The 20,009-nt window shown below is 37.5% G+C and overlaps 2 protein-coding genes across 2 annotated transcripts; one reads left to right on the forward strand and one right to left on the reverse strand.

Annotated features, from left to right (window-relative positions):
* Positions 1-2,230: 2,230 nt before the first annotated feature.
* Positions 2,231-2,567, reverse strand: CGCA056_v012539 (uncharacterized protein; the record flags this gene model as incomplete). The annotated part of the gene is made up of 2 exons (XM_037327783.1): positions 2,231-2,314; positions 2,406-2,567. 2 exons carry the CDS (start codon positions 2,565-2,567, stop codon positions 2,231-2,233), a joined length of 246 nt encoding a protein of 81 aa, XP_037173745.1.
* Positions 2,568-4,720: 2,153 nt separating this feature from the next.
* sol5-0 (Bifunctional solanapyrone synthase) lies at positions 4,721-6,333 on the forward strand (the record flags this gene model as incomplete). The annotated part of the gene is made up of 3 exons (XM_037327784.1): positions 4,721-4,847; positions 4,905-5,317; positions 5,383-6,333. The coding sequence occupies 3 exons, from the start codon at positions 4,721-4,723 to the stop codon at positions 6,331-6,333; spliced, it is 1,491 nt and encodes a 496-aa protein (XP_037174156.1).
* Between the last annotated feature and the right edge of the window lie 13,676 nt (positions 6,334-20,009).

The following is a 20,009-nucleotide window of genomic DNA, read 5'->3' on the forward strand; positions in this document are numbered from 1 at the left end:
TAGGATGAAACGGACACTTTGTCTCCCGAAAACCCGCCTTGCCTTTTCTTGACCTTGTTTATACCAATGTTGCCTATACTGATTGGGAACAAAACGATGTTGGCCATTCGCCCCCGAACGTCAACGCGAAGTCACTATAATTTTACCTGGGACACGCAAACATCATATGAAAATGGCCCAAAACCCAAACGCTCTCCAAGAACAGTACCAAAAGCTGCGTCTTTCACCAACAAAAATCGAAAAGTGGGAAGATGGTCTTTGAAGCGACCCGTCAAAGTCAGGCGTGTTCGAATGGTGGTATTTTGACTCCCACTTGGCCAACGGCGCAAAGTTGATGGTCGTCTTCCATACAAAACTCTTTGCGAGCCCCAACACCGGCTTGGACCTCAAGATCCAAGTGCAGCTCGACACACCCGACGGACGCTCGTGGGCCATCACCAAGACGTACCCAGCGAGTAGTTTCAACGCCAGCAGGGAAGAATGTAACGTCACAGTAAACGGGGACAAAGACGGTCAGGTCAACTTTTTTCGCGGCAACGATTTGAACGCATTTCAAATTCACGTCGTCGTCGATGACTTGACCATTGACGTACAGCTGATCAGCACGACTTCACCCTGGCGGCCCGGGACCGGGCACGTGTACTACGACGAAGACGAGTATTTTGCCTGGCTAGTCGCGGTGCCCCAAGGCAAGGTCACTGCAACATACCGAAGCGGCGGCGAAGAGCCGGTGACTGCGGAGGGCGACGGGTATCATGACAGGAACTGGGGCAACGTGTCGCTGGCAGAGGTCATTAACCATTGGTACTGGGGACGGGGCACTGTGGGACCGTATACCGTCATCTCTTCGGCGACGATCAGTTCCGAGAAACTTGCGTATGCGATGGGGATTTCCTTCATGATCCAAAATAACGATACTATCGTGGCCGAAGACGCGGGGAAAGTGGTGTTCACGGCGACGGACGTCGGGATTGACGAGCAAACGGGCCGCTCCGTTGCTGATAGGCTTCATTTCGAGTACCACGAAAACGAACTGGTCTACACGCTTGCATATGTCAAGGACGAATTTACCTCGCGGCAGAAAGATGGGTGATGGGTGGTATTTGCGCTTTGCTGGCACTCTAAGATTCAAAAAGTATGAGAGTGGCAAGGTGGTAGAGGAGCATGAGAGCCGCACTCAATGGGACTCAATGTGGTTTGGCCAAGCTCACAGAGATGCACTCATGTATCAGAAATGAGGAGGGCGTTAGAGCGAAGGCCGGTTCAATATTCATGAAAAAATGATCAGAGGTTGAATATACTTCCATGCTTCACTTAGCTGATTCTGCATCCCAAAGTTTTCATCATGGAGAATAGGACACGGTACTCCTCCATCTGTGAAGATTCCGACCTGCTGCTTCCTCAACGGCTGGGTCAACAATCAACAGCATCATGAAATTTCATTTGGTTAGATTTGTAGAAGGCTTTTGCTAGCCGGGTAGTGTAGTTAGCTATCCGGGCAGTACATGCTTTTACTTTAATCGCGGTACACTTCATACTTTTATCCCAGTATACCTAGAATTTCTCTAAGCACAATAAGCTTAAATAATACACGACAAGAATATATTACGATTACAGAATACGATAGCAAATGACGATGTCGATGATGAGAACGACGACAAAAAGGACGACAAAAGCGAGCACATGGGAAACATGGCCGCTTGAGCACAGGATACGGATTACACGCGTGCATGTAGCCACTGCCCGGCTAGTAAAACTCTTGTCGAATCCATAGAAGACGATCTTTGGTACTGCATACTGGTAGTCGGCTTCGATCATCTGAGTACAAAGCTCGGAGCCAGTGGGGCATGACGCGACTCTTGTAACAAGTGACGTTGCTGTTTCACCGCTGAGGCGAAGACATCATCAACATGTTTTGGCTACGATGATCAACCATGCCCAGGCTGTACTGAATGCGATAACGACTCATGAGAGACCATACATTTACCATCTGTATCCCTGCCATCCCAGTCATCGTCGGTCAATCTCCACATGTCCCAGTCAACTTAACGTGCACTCATTATGTTACCTGCCACTACCTTCACCAGTAGTATGTTACCGACAGAGAAGGGCCATGACAGGCTCAATTAGGAGAAAATTGGGAACGAATGTATATTTCTCAGTCTTGTTCATGTTATAGCTATGATCAGGACGAGTAGTCAACTCTACTCATCATCTCTACTCATCATCTTTAGTTCCTGCATTCGCAGCCAAAGCAACCTCCAGAGGGGCAGTTCTTGTGGACCTTCCACTTCAGCTGGTCGTTGCAAATAAGCTAGCACAGTTCATAATTAGCCAATGCTTCGTTTCACCGAGAAATGATTCTGTGCGAAATTATTGATGGGCGGGTTAAAGGCATGACTTACGACGTTGCCATCATTTCCTGGGCCGCAAGTAAGCAAGCCTTTGTTGTCAGGGATGCAGGAATTTCCGGCACGCTTGGGTCCCTGGATGCATTTGGTCTCGGCCATGGAAGCCCAAAATGCTGCGGCAGTGGCGACAGTAGTGATGATGGAGTTGAACTGCATTTTGGGTTGAATGGGTTGAACGTGAATGTATGGAGAAGATGTTGGCTCTTGATGTACATAGTATGAGACTGTGACTTGATGATCGAAGTGTAGGTAAATGTTTTGAAGACGTGCGAATGGAGTCCTTTATATAGTTTTCTTCGTGGGCAGTTCTGCTGCTTGTTTCCCTTGATTGCCCGAGTCTCATGCCTACCAACATCCAGTAACTCATTTGGAACGATCAAACTTGAGATAGTATCAACAACTGGTAGTTGCGGTAGCTTGAGACCTGATTTGTGGGAGCAAGTAACAATCTCCTGCTGCCTAGTGGCACAGTCTCATCCACAGTGGCTGGGGCAATTAGCTAATCTCTGCATCCCTCTCGAGCACTTACTTTTTATTGGTGATCAACATCACAGCTGGTGTCAAATGGAACATTCCTTCTCATGGATCAATCCTACATTTTCGGTCCCGAGCATGGTGGCATGATATGGACAACTAGCGCTAGGGCATTTGCGTGCAGTGTAACCTATTCTAAGACCTGCTCTCAACAGGAACACGGGAGAGACTGGCTGTACCAAACTCCACAAGCGTACTGCACTGGTTTCACGGCCCCCACCTCGTTTATATGTATGGATCACCATCATCTACCCCGCCAATATTGCCTTACGGGGGCCGGTAATCCTTCCTTGCTAAAATGTCTAGCCATTGTGGCACAGCGTCACGGCGACATCACTTACAGGGGTCGCCAAATCAAAGGATTCAGATGATGACCACATATCTGCCCAAGAATGCCCATGCGAAGGATCAAAGTTGTCAGTGACACTCTGTCTCGGGTTGAACGAAGTTATTCGGGACCGAGAAGCGTATTTCAGCCCATCGCGGGAGTGCAAAACGATCAAAATCACTCACCAAAAGGAGCACGCGCCCGACACTAGAATCCATTGAGAAGTCCATCTAAATATGATTTGTCCACACAGCCCATTTATGTCCTCAAAATGCCACAATTAATTAGTAGAGACAGTCATGGTGAGAACGACGAGGACGACGAGGACGAAACCTTTCAGTACAAGTCTCGTGACTGGCCAGTTCGGTATGTCGGCTGTTAATTGTGCTTCTTTCATCGTAGGAGAACGGAAAGGGCGGTTTTGAAATTCCCTAAGTACCTGAGAAACGAGAGCAAGACTGTCTGTTTTTCATGACAGCTTGTAAAACTTCAAGCTTAAATCACACGCCAATAGACACAAGAAGAAATCGCAGCACAAGATTTCAGAGTCATCATCAACAAGGGCAATTAAAAATGCCTAGTCGGGCTCGGTACATTTGGAGTTCCGGTGATGAACTTTCAACCCCCAACTGAAAGCGCGTGTTGTCGTTTACGACAGCGCGGCCCCGTGCCAAGGCTGATCCATGCCACCGTGATGTGCGGTGGGTTCTCACGGGTGCTACTGTTCTGTCGTTCCTCGTACACTAGCGCTTTTTCGGCATTGATCCATTGGATCCATCCCATCGCATTCGCTTTCGTCATTCACTTCACATCCAACAACGCCCGCATCAATAGGGCGCAGTGGATAATCCAGGCGCAATTACAAGGCAATCAGAGAATGGTCTTCAGAACATTTTGCTGTCCGGTTGGGTATTAGGCATAGACGTGCGATAATAGGGACGACAGGAACGAAAGGGACGATAGGAATAATACGAATAACAAAATTACTGTTATGAAATGAACTTTTAGACCTAATATGACAGTTGTCTGCCTGGTTAGTTTGAAGTATCCGCCCGGATAGTAAGACTCTTGCATAAGCGGTCATTGACGCCTGTGGGTATCTCTTGGTGGACTGACACAACCCTCGACGGTTGATATCGCCGCCTGTTGACCGCATCAGATGATCCACAAAGATCGAGGTCCAGTATATTGAATGGTATTGCAAGCTACTTGAAATTTCGAATTCTGGGGTGGCAAAGATCCTACCTGGGCGGACTAATGGTGTCCCGGCGGGACAATCGGGCTCCCGACAAAACTATTGAACTATTAATTAAACTGAAGACCTCTTTGCTTGGACGGTCAATCTTCCTTTCCAGATCTCACATTTCAAAAATCTGTCTGAAACATCATAATTGATCATATTTCTCACGCGATGCAGCTTCTTTGCTTCTTGGTGGCCAGCGCCGCGATGGCGGCTGCCGTCTCAGAAGGTCCGCAAACCGACAAGGCGGGCAGGGCGTGCCAAAACCTGAAGAGCGCCTTTGTCAACTCAACTATTCTCGCGGATGATGAAGGTTATATAGAGGAAACCCAAGGTTAGTCGCTCTACTCAGATACCATCTCTTCATCCTGCTTACGGCTGTCGCTCGTAGTGCCATGGTCCGCGAGGTCTTGGCTCGGTCCAGCGTGTATCTTTGCTCCCACGGACGCAAATCAACTGTCTTCTGGCCTGAGATGCATTGTTGAACAGGAAGTGCAGTTCGCCATGCTCGGAGGTGGCCACATGCCCATTTCGAATGTTAGCAGCATTGACACCAACGGTATTCTGATATCGAGCATGAACATGAAAACCCTCACCATTTCCGAGGACAAGAACACGGTGTCCGTCGGCCCAGGCCTGCGGTGGACTGATGTCTACACTGCACTTGACGGGACTGGAGTCACTGTTCTCGGTGGACGTGGCAGCCCCATTGGTGTCTCTGGTCTTTTGCTGGGTGGAGGTGTTTCTTTCTTCAGCTACGAATACGGTCTCGCATCGACGAATGGCAACGTAAAAGCGTATGAGGTACGTCAAACGCGATGTCACTTCTTGAAAGACGCATAGGAGTCAAGGAATTGACATGAAAATAGTGTGTCTTGGCTGATGGAGCCGTCGTGGAAGCCACTCCCACGAACGAGTACGCCGATCTGTTCTGGGCGCTTCAAGGTGGTGGCAACTCATTTTGTCTCGTCACTCGCTTCGATCTCCAAACGCATCATTCTCCATCCTTCATGCTCGCTTCACCATCTTATGGTGGAGAGGAAGTTAAGCAGGAGTTTATCGAGGGTGTTTACAACTTTGCTGCCAATGGGCACGAGGATCCCAAGGCTGCCGTCGTGCCTGTCATCACTTATGTCAGCGGCACTGACGGGCCAACGTATTCAGCGACATTGTTCTACAACGGAAACTCCACCTCGCCGACGATTCTGGGAGATTTCCTCGGCAATATCCTGACTCCGGACAATAGCTCGAAGTCGCTCTCGTCATTTCCGATGGGGAAGTATCACCAGGCAGTGTTGCCAGCCTTTCAAAAAGGCGGTCGCTCCTATGGATCAAGACAACGATTCCACTTGCTCCCAATCTACGCCAACAAACAAGCCATGCTGATTGCTCACGACATGTATTTTGAGCTTGCAAAGTCGACATTCAGCAACACCGAAGGAGGAATCATCGGCCTTGCTTTCAACCCCATCACTTCGGCACTTCTCGCGGCAACCAATGCCCGGCCAGGTGCAATCCAAGGAATTGACGAGTCGCCTTCATTCTGGATCGAACAAACCTATAGCTGGACAAACGAAGCTGATGACGAAGTAGTCGACAAATTCATCAGCGAGTTCAACACCAAAGTCAGGGAGCGCTTGGAGCCAATGGGTGTGCTGTATCCGTTTTACTACTTGAACGAAGCAGACATCGGCCAGCCCGTGTTTGAAAGCTACCCAGATGGCAACCTTGATCGTCTGAAGGAGATCAGGGCCAAGTACGACCCTGGTAGGGTCTTCACTAACCTCATGCCTGGTGGCTTTAAGGTTGCGGCAGCTTAAATGTCACATTCGGTTTGGAGCCTAGGCCGTTTGTGATGTTAGTAGGAATGATAGTGGTGGCAGCAGTGTGGTACAACCCTTCGGAGGTCCTGAAGTTCTGAGCTCTTGTCCGATGTGCATACCATGTCACAAGGTGGAGAAGCATGTGTTCATTACCCCCTTAAGGTAGTTTGAGAATCTTACCTCATATACGGAGAGCAGCAGTGACGTCAGTAATTAATGCCCTCTATTCATCAGACAATACGCAATAATCAGAGTTGTAATTAGTGTGGCGTTGGGATCATCCTTCCCTTCCACTGTGCGCAGCTCCCTTGACCCCCTGGGAGTAAGGGGGAGCTCTCATAGAGTCTCTGTGAGCCATCCTGGCCCTCGAATATTTCTCCGTGAGAGTCATACGGCAGTCAACAAGGTGCGCCTCCAGGCGGCAAACTGCGAAGAAAAGAGTTAGAAGGGAAGAAAGAAGATTGACCCCCTGGGAGACCCCTGATTGTGCATACAGATGGAGTCTATTCCATGTTCCTCGGTTTCTTATTGCATGGCCGGCTGGTGAAGCCGCGGTAGGACCAGCTATGTGGGCTCTATAGTCTATCTAGATGAGGTACTGCAGATTCAGAAGAGTATCGTCAAAGTGCAGCTTGATTGTAACTTTCCTGTGCGACCTGCCAATAATTACGGTAGCTACCTAGTTAAGACAAGGGGACAGTAAGGCTCAGTTTCAGGAGGAAATCTCTTTGCTAGCGGATAGATTTTTGCAATCCGGGCGGGCACTGAATATATGACGATAGGGACGATCGACGATAAGGATGATGATAATGATAACGACAGCGATAATAACGCTGATTATAGTATAAACATAGAGAGGGATAGAAATAGCGACGATAGCATTAAATAGACTATTATATGTAGACCTAATATAGATAATTATCTGCTTGGATAGCAAAACTTAGCTGATAAGCCTCAGCTTTTCGAAGTCTGCTTCTTAGTGAGATGCTTTTAGTCGCCTCAGTATAGCGCGAAATGCGTACTATGGGCAGTCTCGCAGGAATCTTTAGGAACTTTGTTTGGAAAGATGGATAATAGACAACAGCAAGGCAAGCATAGATAGGCGAGCGAAAGATATCCCACCCACCCTGATGAGTCTGCGTCTGATTATAAGTGTGGGCTTGGGCACGGGATGTAAACAAAGCAAATTCAACCAGGAGATACTAAGGTGTGAGATATGAATTTATCTTCGATTTGTTCAACGTGGATCATAGGCTTCTCTTATAACACGTCTCACATCACGCTGCTGTATATTCATAGGCTGCTTTGCGAACGATTACAACTCTCAGAAGACCTTTTTCATTCGGAAATTTGCGTACTTAATATCTTTGACAGGTACTGGTGTTCCCAAATACTTGGCTTATGTTGAGCTTTTCGCTCACGAAGCTTCAACGACTCGATTATACTAGACTAACACAAACGCGCGCGCGCAGATAAATATAAGATGTCAGACAACCCTGAAGCTTGTAAGGCGGCTCTTCTGCGACGCCGCCGTTCTGACCTCACAGCGCAAGAGATAGAAGAACTCTACGACTTGAAGCACCCCCGAAAGCCTCGTGTTGGGCGCGATGCCGACCCAGCGGTGTGGTACTGGGGCAAAATGTCACCCGAGCGTTTGGAAGAAGCATTGGAGTCCCGCAGAAGAACAATGGAGACAAATAAGAGGACTCTTGAAAGAGACAAGGAGAATGAAGCAGCCGGGAGGAAGAGCGAACAAGAGAAAAGGGCTGCCAGCGCTGGCAAGGACAGCAACTGAGAATCTTCCCAGCCTCTCCCCACCACCGACGACAGCATCGAGGCCGACTTCTTCGACCTTTTCGACCCGGGAAAGTCTCTCGCAATCTCCACGCACTACCCCGGCAATCCTTACGGAACATCCTTCTACGAGTACCCTTCGGACAAGGAAGATGAAGATCTTTTCTGGGACGAGAGTGATATCCGTTCTCGAACCGAAGCCGTCTTCGACCGCAAATCCCAGCCTTCCAAAGGTATCCCAGGCAACGTTCATGAGGAGGCGGTCCTTTTGATTGAGGAAATTCTGTCAGGCTCACCTGTTGATGGCCCTGTCGTACTTCTCTGCAAGGTCAAGTCCGGCAAAGATCTTCCGAACCTCGTTGTCGCCAAGATATTCGATCCCTTGTTCTATCCTTGGGACTACCCCGCTGGAGCCGGTCCCTGGAAGGAGACTGCGAGAGCCGACATGGAACTCTGCCGAGAAGCTGGGGCGTACGACATGCTCAGAACCAAAGGGTGCCACGGAGAGGCGCACCTTGCTCCCGAGTATTACGGCGCTTACACCACTAAAGTATCTTCGACCCAACTAGCATTGAGACATCGCACCCGACGCATTGGACTGATCCTCATGGAAGCTATCGACCACGACAAGACCTTGAAGGAGCTATGCGATGAGAACGAAGACGGGTCTCTGGTTCCAATTACTTGGAAGACGATCAGGTTCGGCAAGCGCAGCGTAAGGCTTGACGAAAATGTGCGTCTATCGGTTCTTGAGAAGCTTCTAGGAGGCGTAGCCGCCCAGATGAAAGCTGGAGTCGAGGTGCAAGCAATCCGACCTGAACATATACTCATCTCTTTTGCGGAAGGCACGCCCGGGAGCCAGCCGGTTCTCCGAGTCAGTCTCATAGACTATTGCGAAAGCGTCGTCGACTCGAAGCGTAAGGAACCACGGGACTTTTATCAGCACTATTCAAAGCCGCCTCATCCGAAGACTCGATTCAGTCCCGAAAAGCTGTTTCGACTTGCTGGTTGGTTCCCTTACCAGTGGCTGGAAACCAGATCAGATTGGGACCAATGGGTCGAATCTACATTCAACAATGACAATTTCCTTGAGAGACCTGACATTGAGTAGTGCGGAAGAAAGACTATCCAGGGTCGTCCCCTGGGCGACCTTGTCGTATATCCAGTACCTGCCCGTTTAGCTAGAAGTATTCGCCCGGATAGCAAAGCTCATTAGAATTGCATCGAGAAGTTGTGAACTAAGACGCGTCACTGGATAGACACACCGCTAGATGTTGATTGGTGTACTTCCCGAATCTTGTGGTGTTGACCATGGGTAGCGTGCAGAATGGATGATCCAAAGAAAAAATCACTCACAGGAAGTACAGAACTGCAGTGAGTCAAGACAGAAGGAAGGCAAAAGTAATAACAATGGAATCCTCGAGGAAGGTGGCAGAGGCTGTCTCAAGGAAGGTGCCAGCCTGGCTTTGTCTCCAAGCAGGACGGCCTGACTGGCACCTTCCTGAGCATATCGAGAAGGAAAGAGCAACTGCCATTTTGAGAGAGTCCGCCTCCTTCTGCCTTCGTTCCCTGCCAACGACGCACATCCATTTGGAATTTGCAAAATCAGAAAGATTGAATTTCACTCCTTCTTTCCTCAGAAATTCATCACTTCAATCAGTCCAACTTGCTCACGTCCCCTCAAAGTCTCACGACACCATCGTCCCACTGCATCCTCCTCAGTAAGTTATCCATCTCTCTATTCGTTCGTATCCCTCATGACTCGTCTGCCTCTTTGCCCGAATGTGTTTTTGACCAAGACGTTAGCACACTCAAAGCATCTTCCTTCGCAGCGAGAATGGATCAAACAGACCATCAGTCCCCATCATCGAGATGCTGCTCAACAGCGTCGATCTACCGGAATACCCCTTCAGACGAAAGCCGGAAGAGCGTCTGACGACAAAAGGCGCGAAAAGGAAAAGAGCACACGTCAACAGTCGTTCTGTGAAGAACGTCGCACCTGTTCATTTTCTCGTTCGAGGTGATCCTGGTGATCTCGTGAGATTCGGCAAGAGCATGGCCACAGCGCAACTGTCGATCGGCAATTTCCATTCCACGAACCATGTGGGAAACAGGTCCCAAGCCTTGGTCGATTTTCAGCCCGCTGAGAAAGATAATGCACTCATACATGGCGTCGAGACGGCTGCGGTGATGAGCGGATATTTGCACGTGGTGTACAACACTACCCGCATAACCGAATCCACTCTCTTTCGTCACCCTCACAATGGCCAGCTCTGTTGCATGAGCAATATCATGAATCTGCCGGAGGATACGATTGGATTTGATGCCAAAGCCCGGAAGGATCGCACTATGAACGACGGAACGATAAGAAAAGCCGGGGAGCGGGACACCTTTTCGCTAAGATGCGACGACAAGCTATCCATCAATCTTCCTAGGGACAGGAATCACCCAATGTCTGCCAATAACATGAGGCTGCAGACCATACTCCCTTTGGAATACAAGAGGGAGAATACCTTCCGTCTTGAGGATGTCGAAGCCTCAATGGCAAACATTGACATCGTACCCCCCATCACCAGACGATGGACGCGCATTGGCTGCCACGAAAACCAACAGCCGTACCATCCACCGCCCAGACAAGGGGCAGGTGAGGAGATCCCAATCGACATGGACGAAGATGCGGAAATGTTGGATGGCCAGGACGATGAGGAGGACAACAAGATCGCCCAACAGGCGCTTGAAGGCCAGAATGACAACATCCCCTGGGATCGAGGAATCAATCAGAGGGGACCTCCAGGCGCGAGCGGCAAGAACGGCAACTCGGCAGTTGGCGCTGGAGTACGCCAAATGACCGCGTAATCTGCGAGCGAGAAAGTGCCCTACGCCACCCTCATGACTGGGGATATGCAACTGTTTGCTGAGTTCCCCGAGATGGACCTGCAAAAGACGGTTGGCGAGCAGTGGAACCTCGGCGTTGGAAATTGCGCAATTCTGTACGTTGTGCCCAGAAGTGGTGGCTGGATTGAAGGATTGTATAGGATGCTGGTTTGGGCATGGTTAATGTTCATGTTCGTGGTGCAATGAGGGATACAGTCCGTTGCGTTGACAGCGTCCGCCCCCTAATTTTCGGCCTAAAAAAGGCAAAAAAAGGGGCTTTTTACTAAAAACCACTAAATTACCCTAAACTTCACACCTTCATAACTCTGTATATATGTAATATATATAGCTAAAACTTTAATTAATTAGTTTACTAATTAAAGGCTATTTAATAACATATTTTTATTTATACGTACTATATACGTATAGAGTTATAAAAATGTAAAGTTTAAGTCGATTTAAGGGGTTTTTAGATCGGATATTATAAACGCTATATATGAAGGGTTTCGTTTTTTCTTTTTAGCATTACGTTTAGTATTTATTAGCCTAAATCCCCCCTAAACCCCCTAGACTTTATACTTTTATAACTCTATATCTATATATTATATATATAAATAAAAAATATATTATTAGATAGCTTTTAATTAGTAGACTAATTAATTAAATTTTTAGCTATACGTATTATATACGTATAGAGTTATAAAGGTGTGAAGTATAGGGGGTTTTAGGGGGGGTTTAGGCTAGCGGAAAATTTTCCTTCCAGGTCAAAGTTAGGGGCGGACGCTGTTAAGGCAACGGACTGTATTAGTGCAGATTTCAGGACCCAGTCAGGAAGTGGAGTCCGGGTGTTTGTGGCTCGACTTCAGCCTTCATCTGAACGACCGCGCCTCCTAGGGGCTTCTCAAGCATTAACAGACGCACACTCGCTTTAAGCTGGCTCTCTCTTATCTTTATTAGGTAGCTACTGTGTTTATTAGCAGAGCAATAGCGATTTGACTGCATTCTAACAATGCTCTTTTAAATCTGCTGTGCCTAGGTTGAGCCCATAGTGGCCCTGCTGCAATCCGCAGCTAAGAAAACCCAACTCCATCGGTCTGGCGATGTGATAAGAAGCCGAGAAAGATGAGATGGACTGCATCTGTATGCAAAATTATTAGGGACGATCGACGATAACGACGATAAGGACGACCATAACTATTAACGATAACAACTATTAACGATAACGATGGTAATGAGGATCGATAATAACGACGATGATAATGTTACGACCTATAAATAAGGATAACAGCTGAACGTCCTATTTAGGCGTTAGGCGGCTAGGATAAGATATTTATACTATAGGATTATAGGAATAATAAGGACTTACTTAGAGATAGAAGAACTATAGTATAAATTGTATAATAATAAAATAAAACTAAGTAAATAGTATAAATTACTAAACGTTTAGTAGGAGCTATTAAGCACTTATTAATAATTACTAAATATTTATTAATATTTAGTTAGAAAATAATAATAAGACTAAAAGACTATTTAGAACTTATATATAGTATAACTTTAAACTTAGTTTATAGTTAGATTTTTATAGCTTTTTAGTAATTAATTTTATATTTATCTTTAGGATATTTTTAGCTTATTTTTATTATAAATATTTATTAAGTTTAAAACAAATTACTTCAGCTTCTAACTATTAATTTATAATATAGCTTATAATTTATAACTTAAACTTTAACTTTAATATATTATTACTATATATAACTTTTAGCTTCTATTAATAGACTTTATTATTAAATAGCTAACTATAATATTTTAATTACTTCTATTTAGTAAATTAATTATTAATCTTTAATAATAATAATAAATACAAATATCTTTTTATATTTCTATTAAGTTATTTATTTTTAGACCTTTATTTATTTCTAGAGGATAAGCTCTCTAAAGTTTAGCTTAAGAACTTAGAGACTACAAAATAAAAGATAGCAAGGATAATACTAAAGAACTTAAATAATAGCTTAATAAGATTAATAATAACTTTAAAGAAATATATAATATATTTAATTAAAATATAATAACTTTTAAAAATTTATAAAAATAAGCTTATAAAAGTTAGAACTTTAGAAAAGAGGTTACTACTTTTTAAACTATTATTAATATTATCTTAGTTAAATTAAAAAATAAGAATAACTTGAATTTAATTTATTTACTATTTTTAATAAAACTTTAAAATAATTTAAAAGATATTTAGTCTAAATATAGTTTTTTTAAGCTTTTTACATAAGTATTTTCAAAAGTAAAACTAAATAAATTATATATATTACTACTTTTTTATAGGATAAACTTTAGTTTAATTTAAACCTCTTTAACAAGAATAGGTAGATAACTTTATTAAGAAATATAGCTAAATCATTGTAGATTCTTTTTTTAGCTTTATAAAATATATTGAAATCCTTTAATCGCTCTTTTTTAAACTTAATAAGAAAAAGCAAATTAAATATAACTTAGCTTATTTAAAGTAAAGTAAATCTATTTTACTCTATATAACTAAATTCTAGAGAATTATATTTTAATTCAATATAATTAATACAAATAGAGTGTTTACTTTTTATTAAAGATTTAAAAATAATATTAAAAGTAAAATAGCTAAAGTTAATATACTTTTTAGCTTTTAAAACTACATTAAATATATTATTAAGATTAATAACTAACTTTTTAAATATTATAGAAAAAAAGCAAAAAGAAATTAAACTTTAATTTAGGATATAAATATTAATAGTAACTATAATATAAATTTAATAACTAATAAAATAAAAATAAACTTTAAAATAACTAGAGTAATACTTATTAAAATACTATATATAGATAATATAATAGACCTATAGATCTTAATATAATAACTAAACTTAATAATAAAAAGCTTTAAAACCTTAATTATTATAACTATAATAAATAAAGTTATATTACTAAAAACTATAAATAGCCTAAAAAGCTTTATAGAAACCTGTAGCTAAATAACTTTAATAAATTAATATAATTGTAAACGCTTTTTATATATTCTTATTATAAACTAAATAGTATAATAATAAGTATTAAATCTACTTTAAACTAAAGAAATATTAAAATATTACTTAAAAGATAGTTACCTTAAGTAATCTAACTATAATATTACTATTTTAAGTACTTGCTTTAGAACGTTAATAATAATATATATAAATAATAGCAAAATTATAAAAAAACTAAAAGAATAACTTAATAAAATATTCTAAATCTAACGCTTAAAACTTATTAATATTTGTTTAGTACTATAATTAATTTATAATAGAGAACTTAAAGCTAATAATAAATAGAAGTTTATATATTTATAACTAGCTAAACTTATTTATTTAAAATATATCTAAAATAAACCTTATAACTTAATATAGAAAAGATAACTTACCGCTATATTTATATGTATAGAATAGTAAAAATGTATATATAGAAACCCTATTTAGACTAAATAAATTAACTAAAGAATAGAAAAATAAGTTAGAAAGAAACTTAATAAAGAACTAAAATATTAATATAACCTCTTAATAGAGTAATACCTTCTTAATATAACTAATGCCTAAACTTTTAGAGAAAATAAAGATTTACTTTATAATTTAAATAAACTTTATAATATTACTTATTAATATATTTAAATAGAGATTGTTCATAACTCTAGGTTTAGTATGAACAATTTTAGTTTTAAAAAAGAATCTAATAGTTAAAATTAAATTAAATAACTTTTAAAATTTGAAAGAATTAATATATTTTAAAATATATAGTAATATTATTTCTATAGTATTATAACAATATAGAGAGATTAAAGCTATACTTTTTAATTATATATAGAAAACTACTCTATATTAAGAAATAACTATTAACTTTACTAAAGTCTATTTTAGCCTTAATATTTTCATAATAAATATACAGAATATATAAGAGAAAAATATAACTATTAATTCTATTTTAAGAAATATAATAATAAGTTTATCTATGAAATCTATTTAACTTTTATTATAATTAAATAACCTGTAATTTTATTTTAAGATAATATTATAATCTTTAGGCTTAACTTATAATCTTTTATAAGATATTAATATAATAATAATATAAAGTAGACTAAATATTAATAAAATAAATACTAACTATATTACTAAAAAAGTTATATATTTAGAGGATTATAAATAATAAAATTAAACCTTTATAAGATAGAATTCATAAAAGTAGCCTTATTAAAGTAGTATAAAAAATCATTTATTTTCAATAACTAAAATAGTTAAAGATTTAACTTTACTTACTAAAAAAGAATTATAATAAATAATAAATATAAGATTTATATACTACGTATTATAAAAATATAAAAATAACATAAAACTTAAAATTACTATTAGCTAATAAATAATATTTATACTAATTAATAATAACGCTAAAATAAATTTTATTACTTTTTAAGCTATTAATAAGCTAAAGATATAATAAAGAGGGAAAAAATAATCGTATCTTCTATATATAGCTAAAAGAAAGAAGAATTTAAGTATAAAAAAAGTATTATTTGTAATAAAACTATCTTTTTAAGATAAACTACTTAGATTAAAAAAATCTAATTTAATATTATTAATATAAAAGTATGTAATATAATATTAAAACTACTTTAGCTATAAATAAGTAATTTATAAATAGATTAGAGTAAAAGCTAACTCTATTAGAACTATAATACTTTAATCTCTAAATAGCTTTATTAAAATTAAGCTTTAAATAAATTAATATAATATAAAATAGTAAAATAATATCTCTATTATTTTAAAGCAAAAGAAGCTATATTATAACCACTAATAATAGTAAATCTCTACTAGAAAAATAATCTACTTTTATCTATTTTAAAACAGGATAAAGTTTATAAGAAACTTTTTATAGGTAAATTAGAAACTAGACTATTTAAATATATTAGTTTTAACTATAAAATACCTTTTAAAAAAGAAAAAAACCTAAAATTTAATAAGATCTATAGATTTAACTTAATAGGAATAGAAGCTTTAGATAAATATTTTAAAGAAAACTTTAAGAAAAAATACATTAAATTTTTAATATTATTAATAAAAAGCTTAATTTCATTTATATTTAAAACAAATAGAAAACTATAATTATATATTAATTATTATATATTTAATACAATAACAATAAAGAACTACTATTTATTACTACCATTCTTTACCAGTCAGCCGCACATATCAGTCAGCCGCGCACTTTTCCTCATCTTTCAAACATCGTATAAGTCTTTACAACCAGAACGTAGAAAATCAATTAGCTCTTATCGGCATCTGATTCACTAGACGATTCTACATCTTTAGAACACGTTCGCGTATTATGGCCTGTCTTGCCGCACACACCGCAACGCTGTTGAGCTGACCGACCCTTCTTTGACAGACCCCCATCTTCACCTTCTTGAGGCGCTGGACGTTTCCCTTTGCCCTTTTCTTCCAGGATAACCTGAGATTCTGCTATACTAAGTGCTCCTCTAAGCTAGACGTATGTCTTTTTTGCTCTCTAGCGCTTAGTAAGCGCTATATTAGCATCCTGAAGTATATGCACCTGATCTATTAAAATTATAATTAAGTGTGCTATTACCTATATACCTTTTGCTAGCTAGTTAACCACTTTAATTATTAGCATTAGAGAGCTTCCCTAATAAGCTGAGATTTAAATTTTAATAAAGTTTAATTATGAAAACGCTTTATATTAGTTAGAGGGTGTTTATAACTATTAAGCTAGTAGTATTAAGGGATTAGTTGCAGGAGGTGAAAGCGTCTATATATATATTAAGTTTCTTAATTATATAATTTAGGTCTTATAGTAAAATATTAGCTCTATAGGAAGTAGATTTAATATTTTTATTTATAAAGATCTTATTATAAGCCTTATAGAAAGTAATAAAGAACTTAGACTTTATAATATAGTTAATAGAGGATTTAATAAATAGGTTGATTTTATCCCTATATATATATTTTAAAGGTGAGTATAGCATAATATCTAATAGCTAGAGTAAGTAAGATAAATATAGAGGTATACTAATAGTTATAATATTATTCTGCTTATAGTATTTATTAAATTCAGCTGATAAATAGCTCTTATATCTATTAATCATAAGCATCTAATAGACACCTTTTATATAAGCCTAAATATACTTTTCAAAATACTTAATTTAATCCAGGCTAGTTTTATTATTAGTCTATCTATTAATAGTTAGTTTAATTACTTAGTTGCTTAGAAAGCCTGATTTTATTAATTAGTTAGTAAGGTGATAAAACCCTTAAATAATTAAAAAAAGTAGGATATATTATCCCCTTAAATTAATATACTTAATAACTATAGCCTATTTATAGTTATTAAGCTGGATAGATTTTGCTTTTCTATATCTCTTAGCATATATAATAACTATTAAACTAATAATAACACCTATTATAAAGCTAGTCTTATTAAAGTTATATAGATCTTTATTATTAATGCTATATTTAGCTATTATATTACCTAATAATACAAACCACTTTGAAATAACCCCTAGGTCCTCTTAAAGTGCCTTTTAATAATTATATAGATAATTAAATATAGTCTTTAGAGTTAGCTATAAGTTAATAAACCTCTTAGCCTAATGCTTCCTAATAAGCATCCTATTCTATATCTACAGCAGGAGATTCACTATGTCTTCCACACTAGCAAGTTATAAGGGAAATCCTTTAGAATCCTACTTAATAATATATTAGAGAAGTATTTTCTCTTTAATTAGATCAAGTTTATATCGTTAAAGCTAGATATAGTTACAGCATAGTTAATTATTTATTCTGTTACATAAAGTACTTTTAGGGATACTATATATCTTTACAGCGCCTTGCGTACTAAGTTTATAACCTAGAGCATATGTCGATTAGATCGCCTTAATAGCAAGAATGATCTTATCTTCTTAGGTGTAAATCAGCATTACGGTTGTTGAGATATTACGCATCAAAGGTTTAAGTGGCTGGGAACAAAGCGCGTCATGGAAAAAGTGCCCGGCTGACTGATATGCGCAGCTGACTGGTAAAGTATGTTACTTATTAATGAAATAAAACAACTTTTTTATAAAGCTAACTAGTTTATAGCCTTTAATTTTAAAAAACTTTATAAATTAATTAAATTAAAAGAAAAAGAAAAAAGAAAACTACTTTTCAAATATAAAAAAGCTATTTTAAATATTTTATTATACTTTTCAGTTTTATTAATACCTCTATAATATTTCAGAATATAATTAACTAAATCTTATATAAATATGTTAATGTTTATATAGTAATTTACTTAAATAATATCTTTATTGTCTCTTTTATACTTAGGAAATATAAAAATGATATTTACTATATTTTATAAGCTTTCTAAGAAGCTAAACTACTAATAAAACTAGAAAAGAATAAGTTTTATGTATGAAAAATAGAATATCTAGGATTTACTATTATTTTAAGAAAAGTCTATATATTAGAGAATAAAATTAAAACTATTAAAGAATAGCTAATACTAAATAATTTTAAAGAGGTTTAAAGATTCCTAAGTTTTATTAATTTCTATTATAAATTTATTAAAGATTATAGTAAACTTAATATAGCTTTTACTAATTTTAGCTATAACAATGTACTTTTTATATAAAACAAACTATAAAAATAGTTTTTAAAAAAATTAAAAACCTTATTATTAGTAAATTAGTCCTAATTATTTTAAATTTTACTAAGTAGTTTAAAATTAAACTAAACTCCTTAAATTATATTTTTAAAATATAAATTTTATAATAAAACTTAGAAACATAACTATACCTCCATACGTTGTTCTCTTATAAACTCTATAAACTACAACTTAACTATTTAATCCATAATAAAGAATTTATAGTAATTATTAAAGCTTTTGAAAAATAGAAACTAAAACTCTTAAGAATAATCGATAAAGTCCTTATATATTCTAACTATAAGAACTTTTTCTATTTTATAATTTTAAAAATATTAAATAAATAATAAATCTAATAATTAGAATTCTTTTTAGGATTTAATTTTTAAATTATCTATAGAAACAAATTAGATAGTAATAAAGCTAACGTTTTTAGCTAATAATTAAACTATAACATCTTCATACCTAAAGAAACCTAAATAGTTTTTTAAAAATAATAATAATAAAAACTTAGTATTAATAACTAAACTCTTAATAATAGCTAAATAGTTTAAAGTTAGCTTACTTAATAAACTAAACGATAAAGTAATTATAGAGTTTTATACTTGCTCTATATATAATTACTAAGGAATTATAAAAACCTAAAAATAACTATAATAATAATGTAGAAAAAAGGTTACTTAAAAATATATAATAAAAATAGTTAAGAATTGTAAGGTTTATTTTAAAAATAAACCTATTTAATATTAACTTTATAATACATTATAATTTCTATTAATACTATAAACTACTTAGTGTTTTATATTTTTTAATTTTATTATTAAGCTACTAAAGTTATAAAAACCTTTTATAAAAATATATTTTAATAGCATTCTTATTATTATAGACTAATATATATAATATATTTATTTTATTTTATATAATATAAAGAAGTAGCGCTAAAGAATATATAACATAGTTCATCAGTCAGCTAGCCAGACTAGTCAGCTGGACGTTTTTTTCCCACATACATAACAACATCTAGTATTTCTCAACTATAACATATTAAATTAACTATTAGTTGTTACTATTAGAATCTCTTGAGGGTTCAACATCTTTAGAACAGGTTCGCGCGTTATGCCCAGTCTCACCACATATACCACAGCGTCTCTGAGCTGGCTGGGCTCTCTTTGATAGACCCCTCTCGTTATCCTCTTGAGGTGCTGGACGTTTCCCTTTTTGTTTCCCTTTAAGCAAAACCTAAGATTCCTCTATACTAAGTGCCCCTCTAAGCTGGACCTACGTTCTTTTAGCCCTCTAGCGCTTAG

This window comes from Colletotrichum aenigma (assembly GCF_013390185.1).
Source record: "Colletotrichum aenigma strain Cg56 chromosome Unknown KSG_Cg56_contig08, whole genome shotgun sequence".
In the NCBI taxonomy this organism is placed as follows: Eukaryota; Fungi; Ascomycota; class Sordariomycetes; order Glomerellales; family Glomerellaceae; genus Colletotrichum; species Colletotrichum aenigma.